This window comes from Zingiber officinale, chromosome 7A (genome assembly GCF_018446385.1).
Source record: "Zingiber officinale cultivar Zhangliang chromosome 7A, Zo_v1.1, whole genome shotgun sequence".
NCBI lineage: Eukaryota > Viridiplantae > Streptophyta > Magnoliopsida > Zingiberales > Zingiberaceae > Zingiber > Zingiber officinale.
In genome coordinates this window covers 62,757,769-62,775,614 of record NC_055998.1, presented here as the reverse complement: position 1 = coordinate 62,775,614, position 17,846 = coordinate 62,757,769, and the positions used below count along the sequence as shown (strand labels likewise).

The 17,846-nt window shown below is 33.0% G+C and overlaps 1 protein-coding gene across 7 annotated transcripts in view; it reads right to left on the bottom strand.

The window, feature by feature from the left end:
* LOC122001443 (shewanella-like protein phosphatase 1) overlaps window positions 1–15,598 on the bottom strand; it is an 86,157-nt gene extending 70,559 nt beyond the window's left edge. For 3 of the 7 annotated variants that reach the window (XR_006117370.1, XR_006117371.1, XM_042556183.1), the window contains exons 1-3: window positions 15,202–15,594; window positions 8,245–8,345; window positions 7,481–7,594 (exon numbers count right to left, since the gene is read on the bottom strand). Coding sequence is in view for 5 of the 7 variants with exons in the window: in XM_042556183.1 (XP_042412117.1) it covers window positions 7,481–7,594; window positions 8,245–8,345; window positions 15,202–15,358 (372 nt within the window). In the remaining 2 variants the exon portion in view is untranslated. Of the gene's footprint in view, window positions 1–7,480; window positions 7,595–8,244; window positions 8,346–15,201 lie in introns of all 7 variants that reach the window. The other 4 variants (XM_042556187.1, XM_042556186.1, XM_042556185.1 and 1 more) reach the window with 2 other exon arrangements.
* Between the last annotated feature and the right edge of the window lie 2,248 nt (window positions 15,599–17,846).

Genomic DNA, 17,846 nt, shown 5'->3' with positions numbered 1-17,846 from the left:
TCCAAATCTCATTTTTGTTTACAACACTTTATCAATCTTTATTAGTTGAAATCTAAAAGATAGCGTAGTAGCGCAAATAAGACCAATGTCTCAGTCAATGATCTCATGGAGATGTGTCTTAGCCGATGATTTTATAAGAAAAAATATTTTTCATATATATGACACTCTTTAATAGGCTTTATAATAATTAGTCTATTAAACATAGACTAGTGTGCTAGTATTGGTCAAGTAGCCGCCAGGGTTATGGCACAGTGGATAGACCTCCAAGTTCGGATCCCAAGAATCTAAGGGTCGAGACTCAACTGCAGTGAATTGCAGGGGATTTTTCGTCCAATAGATAGTGGGCGAAAGTGGATCATCTTGATAGACCACCACGAGCACCTCACGATTTACCCTGATGACTGATGAAAAACTTTCATGGATCGGATCCCAAGAATAATCGATTCGAAGAACTGGATACCTAATGTGAACGATAGTATTGGTCAAGTAGAAATAAATTATAAGAAAAATTTAGCCACTTATGAAATTAAATAAAAATAGTATTTCAAATTCTAAACTGATTTTTTTAATGGATCCATTTTATTTTAAATAGTTCAACTTTATTCAAGGTTTAAAATTTCGAACCGTGCTAGAATTTAAGTTACGATATGATTTTGATATCGTATAAATAAAGTTGCACTACTTTTTTAAATATAAATTATATTAATTAAAAAATACTTTAATTAATATTAAATCGCTATAGGTGTTTATTATTGAGTTATATTTGAATTGTCAAATGTTGAATTTAAATTTTGATATTATCTCATGAAATATTTGATATTTATTGAGTAAAAGTCGATTTAGGATTAATTGAAGTCCAAGCAAATATGGCAGGTCAAGTAGGTTTAAACAAGATTTAATATGGATTTATTTTGATCGGTTTACAATTAAACCAAATTTATATATAGAATAATTTAATTCATTAGTATTATATTTTATATAATTAGAAATTATATTATATTAAATTTTTTTTATTTTTCACTAGTAGTGGTCTTCCACGGATCCTGATTATTGAGGTTTGGCAAGCTCGCACAATTTGTTGTTGCGAATAGGTGGCTCAAATCTCATATTACACAAATCCTTAAATTCCTCCCATTGAATATGATGTCAATCACATTCTTGTTCGATGAACCATAATTGGCCATCTCCTTCAAGATGGAAACAGGTTAGGCGAATTTTTTCTTCCTCCGGAATGCGTTGATGGCGAAAAAAATGGTCACATCTATTGAGTCATCCCAAAGAATCAGGTTGACCATCATAACGTGGGAAATCCAGTTTCAAATACTGTGGTATATATTTGAGGATCCCTCCTCATAGCCACGGTACCCTTTCGAGCAGTGCCCTTTAGGTCAAGATGGTTGTTGCTCCCTTCACCTCGATGGTTATTATGCGAGAGTATTTTAGAGAAGTCTTTGAACAATTCCTCCGTGTGGATGAGCTATTGTCATTTTTCATTGGCAACTTTGTCCTCCTAGTAAATTTTGAGAAAAGCATCAAAGCAGTATTGAAATGCTTATTAGTCACCCATTACAACGAGCTCTGATACCAATTTGTTATGACCCTTAGATATGGATCGCGTATCAATTTGTTATGACCCTTGGATATAGATTGCGTAATGGGACAGTTTATCGGCTAATCAGTGGAATTAATCTTTATTTTCTTGGTTTTACGACCTTGACGGCCTATGGTAGTAAGGAGTATTTGAGGTTCATTGGGATTAGATAATCTCTCAATCTAAGGGTCAGATTTCCTTTTGTTAACTCAATCATAATCTTTATTACATTATTCCAACAATTTAAATACAACTAATGGCATTCCTTCCCGACGAAGGAAGAAAACACTGAATAAAAAAAAAATTATTCTTACTAAAAATAAAAGATACTAGCCTTAATTCTATTGAAAATAAAAGATATTCGACTCAAATAAACAATTACTATAATTGAATCCATTATCTTGATATGCACTCTTCTTTCTAAATGTGTGTATCTCTTATATTTGATTAGATCCAGATTCTCTTTTGCTGCATGGGTTTGTTCACGATCCATAATATTACTCCCTCCCTGAAAAACGAGTTTATCCGCAAACATGAATGATAGCTACTGTGTCTTCCCATAAAGCCTCAGTAGGGGATAAGCCCTCCCAATGAACTAGAATTTGGAAGAGCCCACGGTGTCAGCGGTAGTCGAGAATAGCCTAAGGAGAGGGAATGTAATCTTCCTGATGTATGGGTGGAAGAGTGAGGAAGCTAGGGATGCTGCTGTAATATTTCTTCAAAGTGGACACATGAAAAACCGAGTGGAGCTTTATATGGCCTGGCAATTGGAACTTGTAAGCAATGTGACCCACAAGGCCAATGATTTTAAAAGGCCCATAAAAGCGAGAAGAAAGTTTCATACGGTTCTTGGACGTCAAACTTACTTAGCGATAAGACTTAAGCTTTAATAACATCATATCTCCTATCTCAAGCTATACCTCCCGATGGGATGAATCATATTGAAGTTTCATATGATTTTAGGCAGCAAGTTGCTCTCGTAGATTCTTCATAAGTTGTTCCCGAGTCTGAAGCTCCTGATCTACTGATTAAATACAAGCAGTACCAGTCAAATATGATAATAGGCGAGGAGGTGATCGCCCATACACGACCTCGAGGGGGTGGCCTTGAGGGATGTGTGATAGTCAGTGTTGTAATAAAATTCTACCCAAGAGATCCAATATATCCCTTTTTTTTAGAAATTCTCCCATTAAACAATACAAATACATCTTGATTATCCAGTTCACGCCTTCGATTTGGCCATTTGATTACAAACGGTAAGCGGGCAAGAAACAAAGTTGTGTTCTATTGAGGCGAAATAGCTCCTTCTAGAAGGAACTAGTGAAGGTTGCATCAACGATTGTTTTGGGATACCATGAAGCTTAAAAATATTATCAAAGAAAACTTTAGCCACCTTCACAACCATGTATGGGTGTGATAAAAGGATGAAATGAATATACTTAAAGAAGTGATCCATGACCACAAACAATATAGTTTTACCTTAAAATAGAGGTAATCCACCAATAAAATCCATGGAAATGTCAAACCATACTTGTTGGTGAGGAACAGTCCAAGGTTGTAATAATCTTGTTGGTTTCAAATGCTCCACTTTGTTGCATTGGCAAACTAGACATTCTCATACAAATGTGTGAACCTACTATTTCATCCTAGGCCAATAGAAATCTCGTGTAATTCGATATAACGTCTTCTGATATCCTGCGTGAAACTCATTATGTATCATGGCTAGTATTCTAGAAGTGAGAGATGCAGCAGGGAGATAGATTTTGTCTTTGAAGAATAAAAGTCCATCCTTGTATTCCATGCGACCTTTGCCTTGTTGTGACATATGAATAGGTGCTGAATTTCTGGGAAAGTGGAGTATTTAGATCACCACTGTTAAGTTCAATTTGGGCATGAAGATGGCAGTCAATTCAATTGTCCATTATTGTTATCATGATATGAAAGTGCATTCAGTTTTACATTGTTTCGGCTTGCTCGATATTCGATGAGAAAGTCAAAACCCAGAAGCTTACTAATCAAGTGTTGTTGAGGTGAGGTGGTAATCCGCTATTCCAATAAAAATTTAAGATTGTAATGGTCAGTTCGACCAAGAACTTGTGTCCCCAACGATAAGCATGCCAATGACATATAGCTTTAGCCAATCCAATAAGCTTTTTCTCATAGGTAGGGAGCTTCTTCTGTCGTTGGACCAAAGGACGACTGAAAAAGACGATGGGGCGTTCTTCTTGCTGCAAAATTGCATTGATACCCATATCTGAGGCATCCCAATCCACCACAAATGGCTTCGAGAAATCGGGCAAAGCAAGTACCATTGTGGAAGTGAAGGCGATTTTTAGCTTTTGGAAAGCCAATTCTATTGCCCCATTTCCCATTCAAAGAGTTCCTTCACAAGAGGCCAGTTAGAGGGGATGCCAACACTCCATAACCTTGGACGAATGGAGGGACAAAGAGTAGTGGGTTGCGACCAATGGAGGACTGCTTCAATTTTGCCATTATCTACGGCTACTCTGAACGAGAAATGATATGATCAAGATAGGTGATTTCCGTTCGAGCAAATAAGCATTTAGATTTTTTTAGGAAGAGGTGTTGTTGTTGTAATATCTCAAAAACCAACTGCAAATGGTGGAGATGTTCCTCCCAAGAAGCATTGTAAATAAGTATATGATCAAAGAAGACAAGCACAAATTTCTTTAGAAAAGCGCTAAAGATATTATGCATAAGAGCTTGAAAAGTCGAGGGGGCATTTGTGAGACCAAAAGGCATTCTGCGAACTCAAAATGGCTATGATGGGTGCAAAAAGACATCATAGGAATGCTAGCTGGTTCCATTCAGATTTGGGGATATTCGAATCTGAGGTCCAGCTTAGTAAAATAAAGAGATCCATGTAATTCGTCAAGCAATTCATCGATCACGGGAATAGGAAACTTATCCTTGATCGTCTTCTCATTGAGAGCTCTATAATCCACACAAAGGCGCCATGTGTTGTCTACTTTTTTCACCAATAAAATCGGCGAAGAGAAAGGTGATGTGCTTTGTCTAATCAGGTCCTTGGCAATCATATCGCTGCATTGACGCTCGATTTCATCTTTCTGCGTTGGGGGTATCTATAAGGGCACACCACGATGGGGTTGGTGCCTTGTTCAAGTCAATTTTTGGGGCAGCATCTGTGGAAAGGTGGGAGGCAGCTGGGTTCCTCAAAAATTAAAGCATACTTTTCTAAAATCTATTGTAGTGTTTTTTCATTAACTTTTGATAGGGTAACAGTTGCAAGGGAGGCTACTTCTACTATTAGAGTAACACCCGATCCTCGTAAATCAATGGTGTTTCCGGTTTGTTGAAAGCTCATGCGCATCCGGGAGAAATCCCAAAGGATGAGACCAAGGGTGTGAAGCCAATTTACTTCCAACATTGCTCCAATGTCTCCCAATGGTAGAATGAAAAATTCAACATTAAATTTGTGATCACCCAAATGGATTAAGATGTTGTAGCAAACCCAAGGCATTGTAGTCATCGCTCATTAGCTATTACCACCCAGAGAGCAGGGCGTTTTCCATTAGGTAAGCCCAAGATGAATGCAAGTACTAAAGTTAGAAAGCAACAAGTACTTCCCGAGTCGATGAGGACCAGCAAAAGGGTGTGGTTAATTCATCCCTGAATCTATATGGTTTGAGGAGCACGGATGCTTATGAGTCACTCATTACGACGAGCTCTGATAACAATTTGTTAAGACCCTTGAATATGGATCGCATAATCTTTGTTTTTTTTGTTTTACGACCTTGACGGCCTATAGTCGGGAGAATTTGAGGCTCGTTGGGATTAGAGAACCTCTCAATCTACGGGTTTGATTTCTTTTGTAAACTCAATCATAATCTTTATCACATTATTTCAAAAATTTAAATACAACTCCTTCTCGGCGAAGGAAGAAAATAAACACAGAATAAGAAAGGTTTATTCTTCCTAAAAATTAAAGATACTGGACTTAATTCTATTGAAATAAAAGATATTCGACTCAAATAAACAATTACTATAGCTGAAGTAATTTTCTTGATATGCACCCTTCTTTCTAAATCTATCGTTTCTCTTGTATTTGATGGGCTCCAAATTCTCTTTTATTCATGGGCTTGCCCACGGTCTATAACATCATCCTTGACAGATATTTTTTTCTCTTATTTACCTTCTTATTTGAATGGAGGGGAAAAAATTACAGAATGAAAGAGGGAAAAATTAATAAGAGGAAAATTAATGGATGGAAGAGGGGAAAAATTAATAAGAAAAACAATTAATAGTGGAAAGGAATTACAATCTAAAAATATAAATTTCAATCTAAAATTAAAAATTAAAAGAAAACAGTAAAAAAAGAAATTACGGCAGCCTCTGTAAGGATGGCAATGGGGCGGGGCGGGGCGGGGGCGGGTTTGCCATTCCCATCCCCGCCCCGTTCTCATTTTTTCGGGTTCGGGGATTCCCCAAACCCGAACCCACGGGGATCAAATCCCCATCCCCGCCTCATTTCCAAATTTAATTTATATTATTATTATTATTATTTAATAATTATTATTAATGATAATATTAATATTAATATCAATATTAATAATATTATTATTAATAATATTTTAAAAATTTTAATATTAATATTAACACTATTATTAATATTTTTTTAAAAAATCATATTATTATTTATTAATATTAATAATAATAATATTCGGGGCGGGTTCGGGTATGGGGATAGTATTCCCATACCCGCCCCATCCCCGAAAAATCGGGGATCCCCATTTCGGGTTTTCCTCGCGGGACCCCAAACCCGCGGGGAAAATTGTCATCCCTAAGCCTCTGTGACTGCCTCACGGTGCTAATAGTGGTGTTGGTGTCAATTGGCGTGGAATGGTACATTTTGCCCATGCCAACTAGGACAACACAATATTTAATTCCTTGATTTTATTTACATTAAATGTGTTAGTCTCTCTTCTAGTATCCTCTTCCTGTCAAATAGAACTCAAAAGATTACTTGGTCTTCTACTTGCCTCCTGGTGTAATATCAACTCTCCCTCATATTAAATCTACATTATGCAAGTAGATATTGAAACTCGAATCTATTGCTTTTTAATTTTTCACAATTTATCACTTCATCTCACAACTAACGGTATCCTTTGGTATATTCAATTAGAAGGGTGTTATGGAAGAAATTATTTCAATTCTATTGAGCATCAAATCAACTTAGTCCAAGTCTTTTTCAAAATTGTCATCAACTTTAATTTGATGTCACATCATCATGCTTCTCAATATATACTAGTATTACAGCTTCATTTTCATCTAGTGTCTTATCAGTTTTATTTCTTGTGAACTTTTTTTGTATAACAAGTTGGACATTCATCAATATGTATGTTCCAGCTTAAGGAAAAGAGTCAGTCTTATACTTTAGGAATTAAGGCTTTGTCCTACAGCGTATTTAGTCATTGGATATTAGATTAAGATCCTATCTATATGGTTGACATGTTTCTCTTTTAATCGACACAAAACAATTTTAGGTCTCTCAACTTAACAAAGACTCATGTTAACATATTTGGATATATCAAATGATAAGAACATTCTAGATAAATTCTTCGGACTTAAAAAGCAAGAAATTAAAAAATAATAATAATAAAAAAGTGAAAGGCCAATTTGAATATGAGAACAGAAAGCAATAATCAAACTATCAAATAAGCAAATCGAAAATATAACTCTCTTTCCCGTTTATGCACCTTTTAGAGTAAAATTAATGCTTGGAAGTTATCCTTTTTATCAATTGATTTGACATGTCATTTGTAATGTTACTGAGATGGTGTGTGATTGTAAACTTAAAATCCTATAAAACAGGATGAAAATAAATTTCTAATACAAATTAACCCAGACCTGAAAGACTGCACCACCAGTTAACTTTGCCTGAGCATCAAGTGATCTCAGCAAGGACAGGATTGCAATTTCACCATCACCACGATCAAGTATATCGCCCAGTTGAACTACTACCTACAAATTAAAAAGAAAATCAAAAGTACTGCTTCATATCTAATTTGGACATATCATAAAAAGGAAATTTCTGATCGCAGACTATGTCAAAGATATACAGACTTTAATCACATTTGGAAGGATAATTTTAATCATCCTCCCAAAGGTCCAATTTGTCAGCTGAATGATAACCATTTTTAAGATCTTCACTTCACTATCAACTCTCCTTTGTGTTAAGCACAATGCATAGTTCTAATTATGTGTAAGATGCAGAACTGATATATTTGGTCTACATTTAAACAATTCTGTGTAGAGAATTACGCTGTAGAAAGAAAAGAACTTTTACTAGCGGATTAAATTATGAAAGCAATGAGTATGTTTCTAGGAAGTGAAGGTGAGTGTGAAAAATACAGAGATTGAGATGTAATAGGATCACCAGAACAAGTCAATCAAAATATTGGTCAAAGAATAAGTATAGATATTTCTACTGAAATTAAGTTGACAATTTTTGAAATAGATGGATATAGATCTGAATGTGACTAGGATTGTTATTTCACAAATGTTATTCAAGATTAGAAATACAAATATGCAAATGGTTCTAGTACAACCTATTCTTCCAATTCAAATATCCAAAAACTACATTAGAAAATTTGAAAAAATAGGTGGCTTACTGTTTCCCCTCCTATCCATAAATCTTGGCCATCAGAGCTCAAGACTCCTGCCATTTGTAGAGCACATCGTGTTTTTGAAAGATCCCCGTGTAAATCACCAACTGAAATGCAAATATCAAATGTTGACACATTCTTGAAAGAAATTCTGCAGAACAGGTTCAATGTTCTCTAATTAAGAAGGCTGATTTACCAACAGAAGTCCCTAGAATTTTAAAGTCACAAAAGTGCTCCCTCTTTTTTCAAATAGTATAAATCTTATTTCAAAACTAATTAATAGTGACCTGGTGAAAATAACTTTAACTTTTAAAGAAACCTAGCTAATTAAGAATCATTAAAGCAGTTATAATTGAGTCAAAACTAAAATTTGGCATTTCTGAGTTAAGAGGGATGAAATATTATATCGCTACTTAAAATGAGAAACATTACAGCATAGTTATAGGACTTATATTACCATATTAACTAACTACCTAATGTTGAACTAACACTATTTAACATATAACTAATAATTACTAATCATTTGACACACTATCTCTAATGCTAGGTACTGTTGGCGTTCATTTTGTACATAAATAGAAAAATACGTCACAAAGAAAATAAAATAAAATTGGGTGAAACACTTGATTATGAGGATGAAATGATACTAATGGAGCAGTATGAAGATGCAAGGCTCTGGATTGATCTTCAATAAGTTGATAAACTACTAATGTTGATGGCATCTTCAGAAGAGTGGTTTAGAAAATGAAAATGTTGATGTTCTTCAAAGGATAATATAATTTTCTTCTTTTCTCCTCTAGGTTAAGACATCACGGGTTTCTTTAGTTTGCAATGAGGAAATAACTTATGAGAGGTCGGATAGTGAAATAGATAAATTTGGAATCCAAATTATGCTTTTGACTTGAGAATTTAATATTGTAGAGTAACTATGACCAAGTAAAGTCACAATAATACTTTGAGAAAGGTAAATGTCAAAGATAAAAAAAAACTGTAAAATAGAAAGAGGATACTAGAAGTGCGAGAAAGATAAATCTAATCTTTTTGAGATAAAAATTTGAAAACCAAAGATTACATTAGGTTTCAATAATCTACTTTGAGAGACGAGAAATACCAAAGAGAAGGCTAATTTGTAAGTCATCTTACTCCATGAGAAAGAAATACTAGAGATAATAGGCAATAACTAATGTGACGCCCCACTTTAATGTTACATTGTGAGTTAAAAGTTATTGAAAGATTTTTATAGATGAGTGAGCTATCGGTTCACTCATCTAAGTGGAGCATGGCTATTGGTATAGAGAGCAAACCTAATTTAAGACATGGGAAGATGTTGGAAAGGGCTATATGCATGATGTTGTAACCACTATTAGACCTCACATGTTGTTGATTAGGAATGACCGTGAGCAATTCTATTAGTTGAACTTTCAACCTTGACAAGAACATCAATCCTTAAGTGGGAAGCCTTAAGACCCCACTTTAATTCTTCATTATGAGTTATGAATTAATAAAGGAGTTTTATAAGTTTAAATGAGTGAGCAACTATTAACTTAGCTTTTAAACATTTTCAGCCAGTGGTTAAGCCTAACAATTTGTTTCATATAAGTGAGGAGTGCCAACTAAACTTATTGAAATGGCAACTCAAGGGCACAAAGTTCCCACCAATACGAGGCCCCGGGGAAGGGTGATCACATTGGGTCTATTGTAAAATATAAGTGAGATTATGGCTTAATCATTTGCTCTATGCAGAAAAAAATGCTTAGAAGAGGTTGAATTGTTGGCCATTTGCTCTAAGAAAGAGTGATATTGGAAGCAATCAATAATAGCTAATCTTGTCTTAAATCATGCACACGAGACAAATGAAAAAACAAAAATAAAAATGATGGTAAAATTTGAATCTATGATACATGCGTTAAAGCGGAGAATGGAAAATTATAAACATTATAAATAATAAATCATTATAGATCTATCACCTTTTCATTTTCATCTCCTTTTTTGAATTTGTATCTTTTTTATAGAACCAACACTTCTTTTTTTAATCCACACATCTCAATTCTTATATCTCCCTACTTTTTAACTTAGCTACTTGTCTTTGAAACAACCCTCTTTTTATAGAAAATAATGATGCTATCTTTTTGTCTTATAAACCAAAGCATACAAGCTTGCTTGGCAATGTCAAAAACTTTTTATGTTAGTGAAATGCTATTTGTAATAGGAGAATCTTTCTTTTATCTACCAGCATTTGAGGGGTATTTTGAAAAATCAAAAGTATATAGGAAAAAAAAAGAAACTTTTCCTTATAAAAATTAATATTTATATAAACAAAATATATTACTAATTACTGAAATAAAGTTCCTTCAAATTAATAGAGGTATACTCAATTAAGAATGTATATTATATTCTACTTATACTCAAGCTTAGATTGAAATAGAGTAAATTTAATTATGTATAGAACAAACTTAAATTGAGCTTGAATTTGACAAAAAAAAAATAATGAGATTTTGCGTTTACTTAATTATATAAATAGGCAAAACAATAGAAGAAACATCTCATTATTAAAGAATTGGAAAAGAAACAAGTACACTTATAAATGTTAAAATGCATTATTTCATAGAGATAAAAACATGTAAATTAATAATAATAGTTATCCTAATAATTGCATTCTTAAACAAATATTTGATAATACAAGAAATCGAAGAGACATTCTAGTAAGAATAGAATGAAAGCAAAAAATATGAATTGTAATGAATCAAAAGGAACCATGATGAACCAAGGAACAGTGTCAAATACATCTAATTCAATTAGGTTTACAAAAAAATCAGTTACATAATAACATTCAAGGTTTAGAATTTCGAGTAATGTTGAAATTTCGGTTCACAACTGGAACGATATGATTTTGATACCGTATCATAATGTGCAGAAACGATTTTGACACTTTTTTAAATATAAAATATATTAATTAATAATATTTGATTATTAAAAATAATTACTATTGAGTTATATTTGAGATGTTGAATGTTGAGTTTAAGTTTTGATATTATTTAGTGAGATGTTTGGTGTTTATTGGATCTTTTGCAACAACTATTTGATAATGTATAAATTTAACATCTATATTTTTATCATTATTGCACATAATTAAATAGTCATAATTACAATTTTATTGCAAAGGCATCAAATCCAAAAACTTGCATTTATAATAGTGATGAAGAATTTATAATGGTGATGAAGATTGATCTTCAATTTCAAGTTTATTGTTGTATGAGATATTGCATTTATAATGGTCATGAAGATTGATCTTTGTTTTCGATATCTTTAAATATATTTGAATGATTTTAGGCATTGATTATGTTACATTTATGCGAAAACTTTAAATTATTCATGAAGTAATGTAATTTTTGTATTTTGAGAATATGTAAAAATGTTGTCTAAATTTTAATAATTGTATAATAAACCGTAGTTATATTTGCTATGTTATATGGAGCTGAATGTTGGGACTCAAGCATATGAGCAGAAGATGAGAGTTGCAGAGATGAGGATGTTAAGGTGGATGTCTGGACATACAAGAATAGACAGGATAAGAAATGAGAGCATTAGAGAGAAAGTCGGAGTTGCATCTATTGAGGGAAAACTCTGAGAAACACGTTTAAGATGATATGGGCATGTACTTAGACGACCAATAAATACTCCAATTAGGCGATGTGAAATTATGACAAACACGCATATCAAACGAGGAAGAGGAAGACTAAAAAAGACTTAGTTAGCAACAATAAAACAAGATTAAATTTATTTAAGTATAGATGATGATAGAATAAGAGGTAGAGCTCAATGGCGTAAAAGGATCTATATAGCCGACCCCACCTAGTGGGATAAGGCTTGGTTATTGTTGTTGTATAATAAAAGGATAAGAGGATTAGGATGATGACTTTGATTTATTTATATTATATATATACAATGTTTCTAGGATGAATAAGTTTTTATATGTTTTCAAACGTTGAACAAATTAGATAAAAGTAATAAATATATTTCTCTCTTTTTAAAAAAATGAAATAACCAAGGTTCAAATTCTCAAGTCATGCCAAAGTTTTGATAGTTAATTGTAACGATACTATTTCAGTATTGTTGCAATGTTTCGATGTATAGTGCCAATAATGGATTGGAGTTGAAGAAGAAAGGAGATGAAGCATACGAAGGAAATATTGGTGCCAAGTATAATTTTAAATCTTGCACTATGACAAGCAAAACAATCGAAACATATCATTTTGATAAATTACGAAAACTCAATATGACATAGCATAGACAGTGTCTCCTTCCTTTGCTTCATGTCCTTCCTCCTTCAACCTCCAATCTATCACTGGCATCATGCATCAGAGTTCGGCACCACACTAGAATATTTTTCTAGTCAAAGATCAAAACATGGCATGGCTCATGATTTTAAACTTGGTGTCGAATGGTATTGAGTTTCTGTGATTTACAAAAATAATACGTTCTGACCTTTTCGTCGGCACGGTATGAGATTTCAAATCATGCTTCGATCATGTTAAATATTTTTGTTAGCATAATATTGTAATCATCATCATATAAACACACTACTGTCTTTGAACATGTGTTAGTGCAAGAAACATCGATAATCAAGTGTCATCTATTCACTCCACCCCCAACCCCTTCTAGTTAAGTCATTCAAATTCAAAGATATCCTTATAGGTCATGGGCTACACAAGTGGCAATAGAAAAAGGGTGTTCTAGCAGAGGGGAAGAGGTGGCCATAGAAGTTGTGAGGTTGCCAATGGCATAGGGAGGTGACACCTCAAAGAAAGAGGCAACAGAAACACATGTTCTATGTTATATTAGGCCATGACATGAAAAAGCTAAACTCGAGTAATAAGATAAAGGACTATATTTTAACCAACGTCAAGTGCCAAGTGATAAATATAGCACACACTATTTTAAGGCAAAGAAGAGAAAAAGCTTGTGATTTACGACAAGATGAAGAAGTGGGAAGCACATTAAAGAATTCGAGTTTACAATGCAATGGAGAAGGTAAAATTATGATTTTATGACAATAATAGTAAGGTAATGCACATTGTTTATTCTATGGGGATTAAAGAAATCAACCTAGAACAAAAGAGAATTCATGCTCTGACACAAACTTAAGAGAGATGAAATATTGTTTTGATATTTAAAAGAGATCCAATATATCATATTTATAGAACTTAACCATATCACCTTATAACCAAATACCTAATATGGAACTAACCTATTCAATATATAACTAATTACTACCAATAACTCCTACACCAGAAAATATGTTCTGATTAATTTCCAAAAAAATGGCACTGAAGTTAATCCAAACAATGTGACTCTCAAGGTAATTTGACAAGGTATAATATGAAACCTGATTAAGAAATAGGCACAAAGGAAGATTTCAGAGATGGTAATGAAGTATTATTCAACAGTAACTCAAGACATCAGGCCAGCTTACTCAAATAGAGAAGTATTAGAACATGCAGATCGAACATGAGTACTGGAAGAAGTTTTTAAGACACTGATTTACCAATAAGCATCCATGACTTTTCCAACAATAGGATTGATGTGAATCTAAAGAGAAAGATATCTCAAGAACCCACAACGAATGAAAGAAAAAATAAAGAAAGAACTAAATCGATAAAATTGATGAAAAGAACCTCGACCCACTGCTTAGGAAAGCATGAACCTTGGTATAGAAGATGGTAGACGCCACAACCTTGGGATGGAGGTTGATAAGTTTTCGAACGCCACAAGGAAATGCCTTGATAAGTTCTAATTCAATGAAGAGCCAACAAGTGAGAGTCTCACCGTGATTTAGATTGAAAAATATGTCAAAGATACATGTGTGGCTGTCACCCCCTTTATTTATAGCTATAAGGTGACCAAAAAACCTAAAAGGTCAAAAGAAAGCTCATTTAGTAAAGGCCTATGTAGACTACTTAGCCATTTTAAGTTTATGGCTTTATTACAACCCAAATAAAAGTAGAAATTGAGTCTAAATTAAGCCTACATATCACTACTACATAGACATGAGACTTAAGTGCTAATTAAGCTCATCTAAGGCTTGAATTAGGTTGACTATGCCGAATGACTTGCTCTTGGTCAAACCTTCTTCAATGGTAGTTTTGGTCTTCACATCTTCAATTAGTACATTAAGTGCTTCCTTCATCTTTCTAGCCTTAGCCTTTGTAATTGGATCTCCATTGATGCATAATGGATCATCATTAACATCTAGAGTGGGTTGACCATGATCCATATCGTTAGCTTGTTGCTCTCTTTCTTTGACTCCATCAAGGACCCCTAATGAAAGGTCTTCAGTATGGAGCTAAAAGAGCCAGATAAGCAAGTTCTCATTCACAAATAAAGTAACAAGTGAAGCTGTAATAGCATTTCTAAGGCGATATTGCCAGATTCTAGGCAAGGACTGTAGCCTACATGACATGCCAAAGGAGCTAACAAAGATGATTCATGCAAAAAGCAAGATAAAATCCACATATGGGGGCCTCAACATAAATGGGATGGCGTCCAGTAGAAGGGCTTTACTATGACTTTCATCATCATTACCCATGTCTTTTGTTTAACAAAGGAGATATGTATTGTTGTTGGGCTGCAGTGTCATGAATTTTTCCAACACTTGCACAAGCTGTTTGTGTCCATCCATCTCATCTACCTCACAATTAATGGGAAAAAAATGGCAAAGCTATTTGAATAAGCCACGAACTACAAGTGATTCAACAAAACAAAAGACTGAAAATGAATCAAAAGCTGTTAGTAAAAAAGGAAATGAAATCTAGCTCAGAAAAATAACTAACTTCGTTGAAACAAAATGCGACCCTATAACATCACATCTGAGTTGCATATACAAGAAATAGTAAATTCCGTATGGCCGAAAGATCAGCCGGGTGATATGATTTGAATCCAGACTGAAATAACTAATTAATTTACCAGCAACTATCCTACGACCTGGCGCGGAGACAAAACTAGGAGGATTGCCGGTGACTGCGATTGGCCTGAGGCTGGCACTGGCATAGGAACAGCAGAAAGAAAGTTTCCGGCACTTGAGAGGAGGAAGGGATATGGAGTTCAAGGAAAGGGCAGCCATGCCTCCACCCCGCCTCTCAAGTTGGATCGCTTAGGTTTTGTGTCCGCTGGGTAAAATGCATGGGAAAATTTAACAACGCTTCTCAGCCAAGCGCTTAGGGATGAGGCGAGGTGAGGTCCAAACCGCTTGATGATTCATGACCTCAAGCTCTTTGACTAGACTTCCAATCGGAGCAGAACCAGAAAGTTCTTCTTAATGCGACCAAGATAACTGATATATTTTTATTTGGGTTAATGCTACTCAATCGATGAAAACAGATAAACAAATTTTTCATGGTATTTGTGTAGCGGATATGTAATGAGATATTTTAATTGATTCTACAATTTATTACAATAATTCTTCCTGTAGATACCATGTTAATATGTGGGGGCATGTTAATTGCTGTTAAATTAATTAACTAGGTCAGTAATATTGAACATGGAGCACTCGAGCTAGTCCTATAAACAAATTTTATTGAATAAATTAAGAAGTGCTCATAATTAACCATCTAAAATTTTAATATTCTTTAATTACACATCAAATATTAATAGCTACTAAAGACAAATGATAAAGAACACATCAACATTCTACTCAAGTGTTTTTTTTATTTTGAATCTAACTAACGATGTATTCTTTCTAGGCATGGAATATCTTTTACATTCAAAAGAGTATTATCTCTCTCAAACTTAAAGTGAACATTTTTTTTTATTTTCTTTATGAGCTAAAATAGATTGTGCAAGACTTATCTCTACATAAATTACAATATATAGTCTTCTTAAATCTTTGACTGTTATAATTAATCCACATACTTATAGAAGTATTGTTATAGCCTTATAATATATCACAATCATACAAGTTAATATTATTAGTGCAATTCATTTTTAGTTATGATTGACTAAGTTCGAGTTGATTTAAGTTGAGTTTCAATATTTGATCAATATCTTTAATATTTAAGTAAAACGTTGAGTAAGTTAAGGCTAACTAGATACTTGACAATTGATCATTAATATGTTTGATGGTTGAGAGTGAGATGTTAAATCAAATGAGAGATTATTGGAGAGGAAGAATGTTGGTACAATTGACCTCAGGTTAAGATTGACCAAGATTAATTTGAGTTTTAATGGTTGAATAAGTAGATTAAGATCAACCTGATACTTGATAATAGAGAAATTCAAATAGATCATGATTAATCAAACACTTGATAGTAAAAATTGAATAGAAAGTTGACAAGGAATAGCCAAAGTGGGTTATAGTTGATAAGATATTTGAGAATTGAAAATCCAACAGGAAATTGGTAAGCGAACAAAGTTCAATTGAATCATGATTAACCGGACACTTGACATGTGAGTAAAGTCCTAACAAGTCATGGAGAACTAGATGTTAAATGTGTGAGTGAAATTCTAATAGGTCATGGAGGACCAGATATTAGGCATAAGACAGAAAGTTCAGATAAATCAAGGAAGACCAAATGTTTGTCAATGGTGAAGTTTTGAAGGGTCAAAGTTGATTGGATATTGGGTATATAAGATGGGAAGTCCAGACAGATCAAGAAAAATCAGATATTTAGCAATAATGAAGTCCCAACAAGTTAAGGTTGATCGAATACTATGTAAGTGAAGTTCTATTAGATTGAGATTAATCATGAGTTCATGGTTTAAAGTAGTTTGCAATGTGATCAAATTCTATTGGGTATTAGTAGTCAACAATTGCAAAGTGATGCACTTAACTAATGACACTGTTCAAGATAACAAAAAGGTTTACGAGTTGATCCAATAATTCCACTAAAATCATTTTCTTCAGAAAGAAGTATCTGTAAAGAAAAATGTTTATTAATTAGATTTTTGCTCTAAAATTCTTGAAATTTTTTTTAGTATGTAAAATAAGAATTATATCGGTAGAAAATTTAAATTTTTAAAGATTAAATTTTAGATATTTATTAATATTAAAAATTATTATTTTAATAAAAAATTCATATAAAATTAAATAACAGTTAAAAAATTTTGAAAATATTTATTTTGATAGAGAACATGATATTTTATCATAAAAATAAAATTTTGAAAAATAACTCTACAAAATAATTCTAATTTTAATGATACTATTTTTCTTGAGAAATTTATAAAAAAATAATATAGTGATAAAAAAATTTCAAAATTTTTCCTACATATAATTAATAAAATTATTTTTATTTAAAAATTAAGATTTAATTAATTTCAAATAGATAGTAATTAATAATTTTGAGCATGCAAATAAACCATTAAGGAAAATTAACATTATCACATGCATGAAAATTTAACATAAGTATGATTTTTAAACCCAATATAGGTTTCTTCTTATCTACTGGATTAATCAGAAACTTTCTAAGAAATATTTTCATGATATTTTTTTAATTTGGCTCTTATGATATATAAAATATGAATTTTGTCCTTGATAATTTCTACCTTATTGAACATGCGAGCATGCATCATCTTTGTTCAAATTTTCTAATTGTTCTTTTAACTTTTCATTTTTA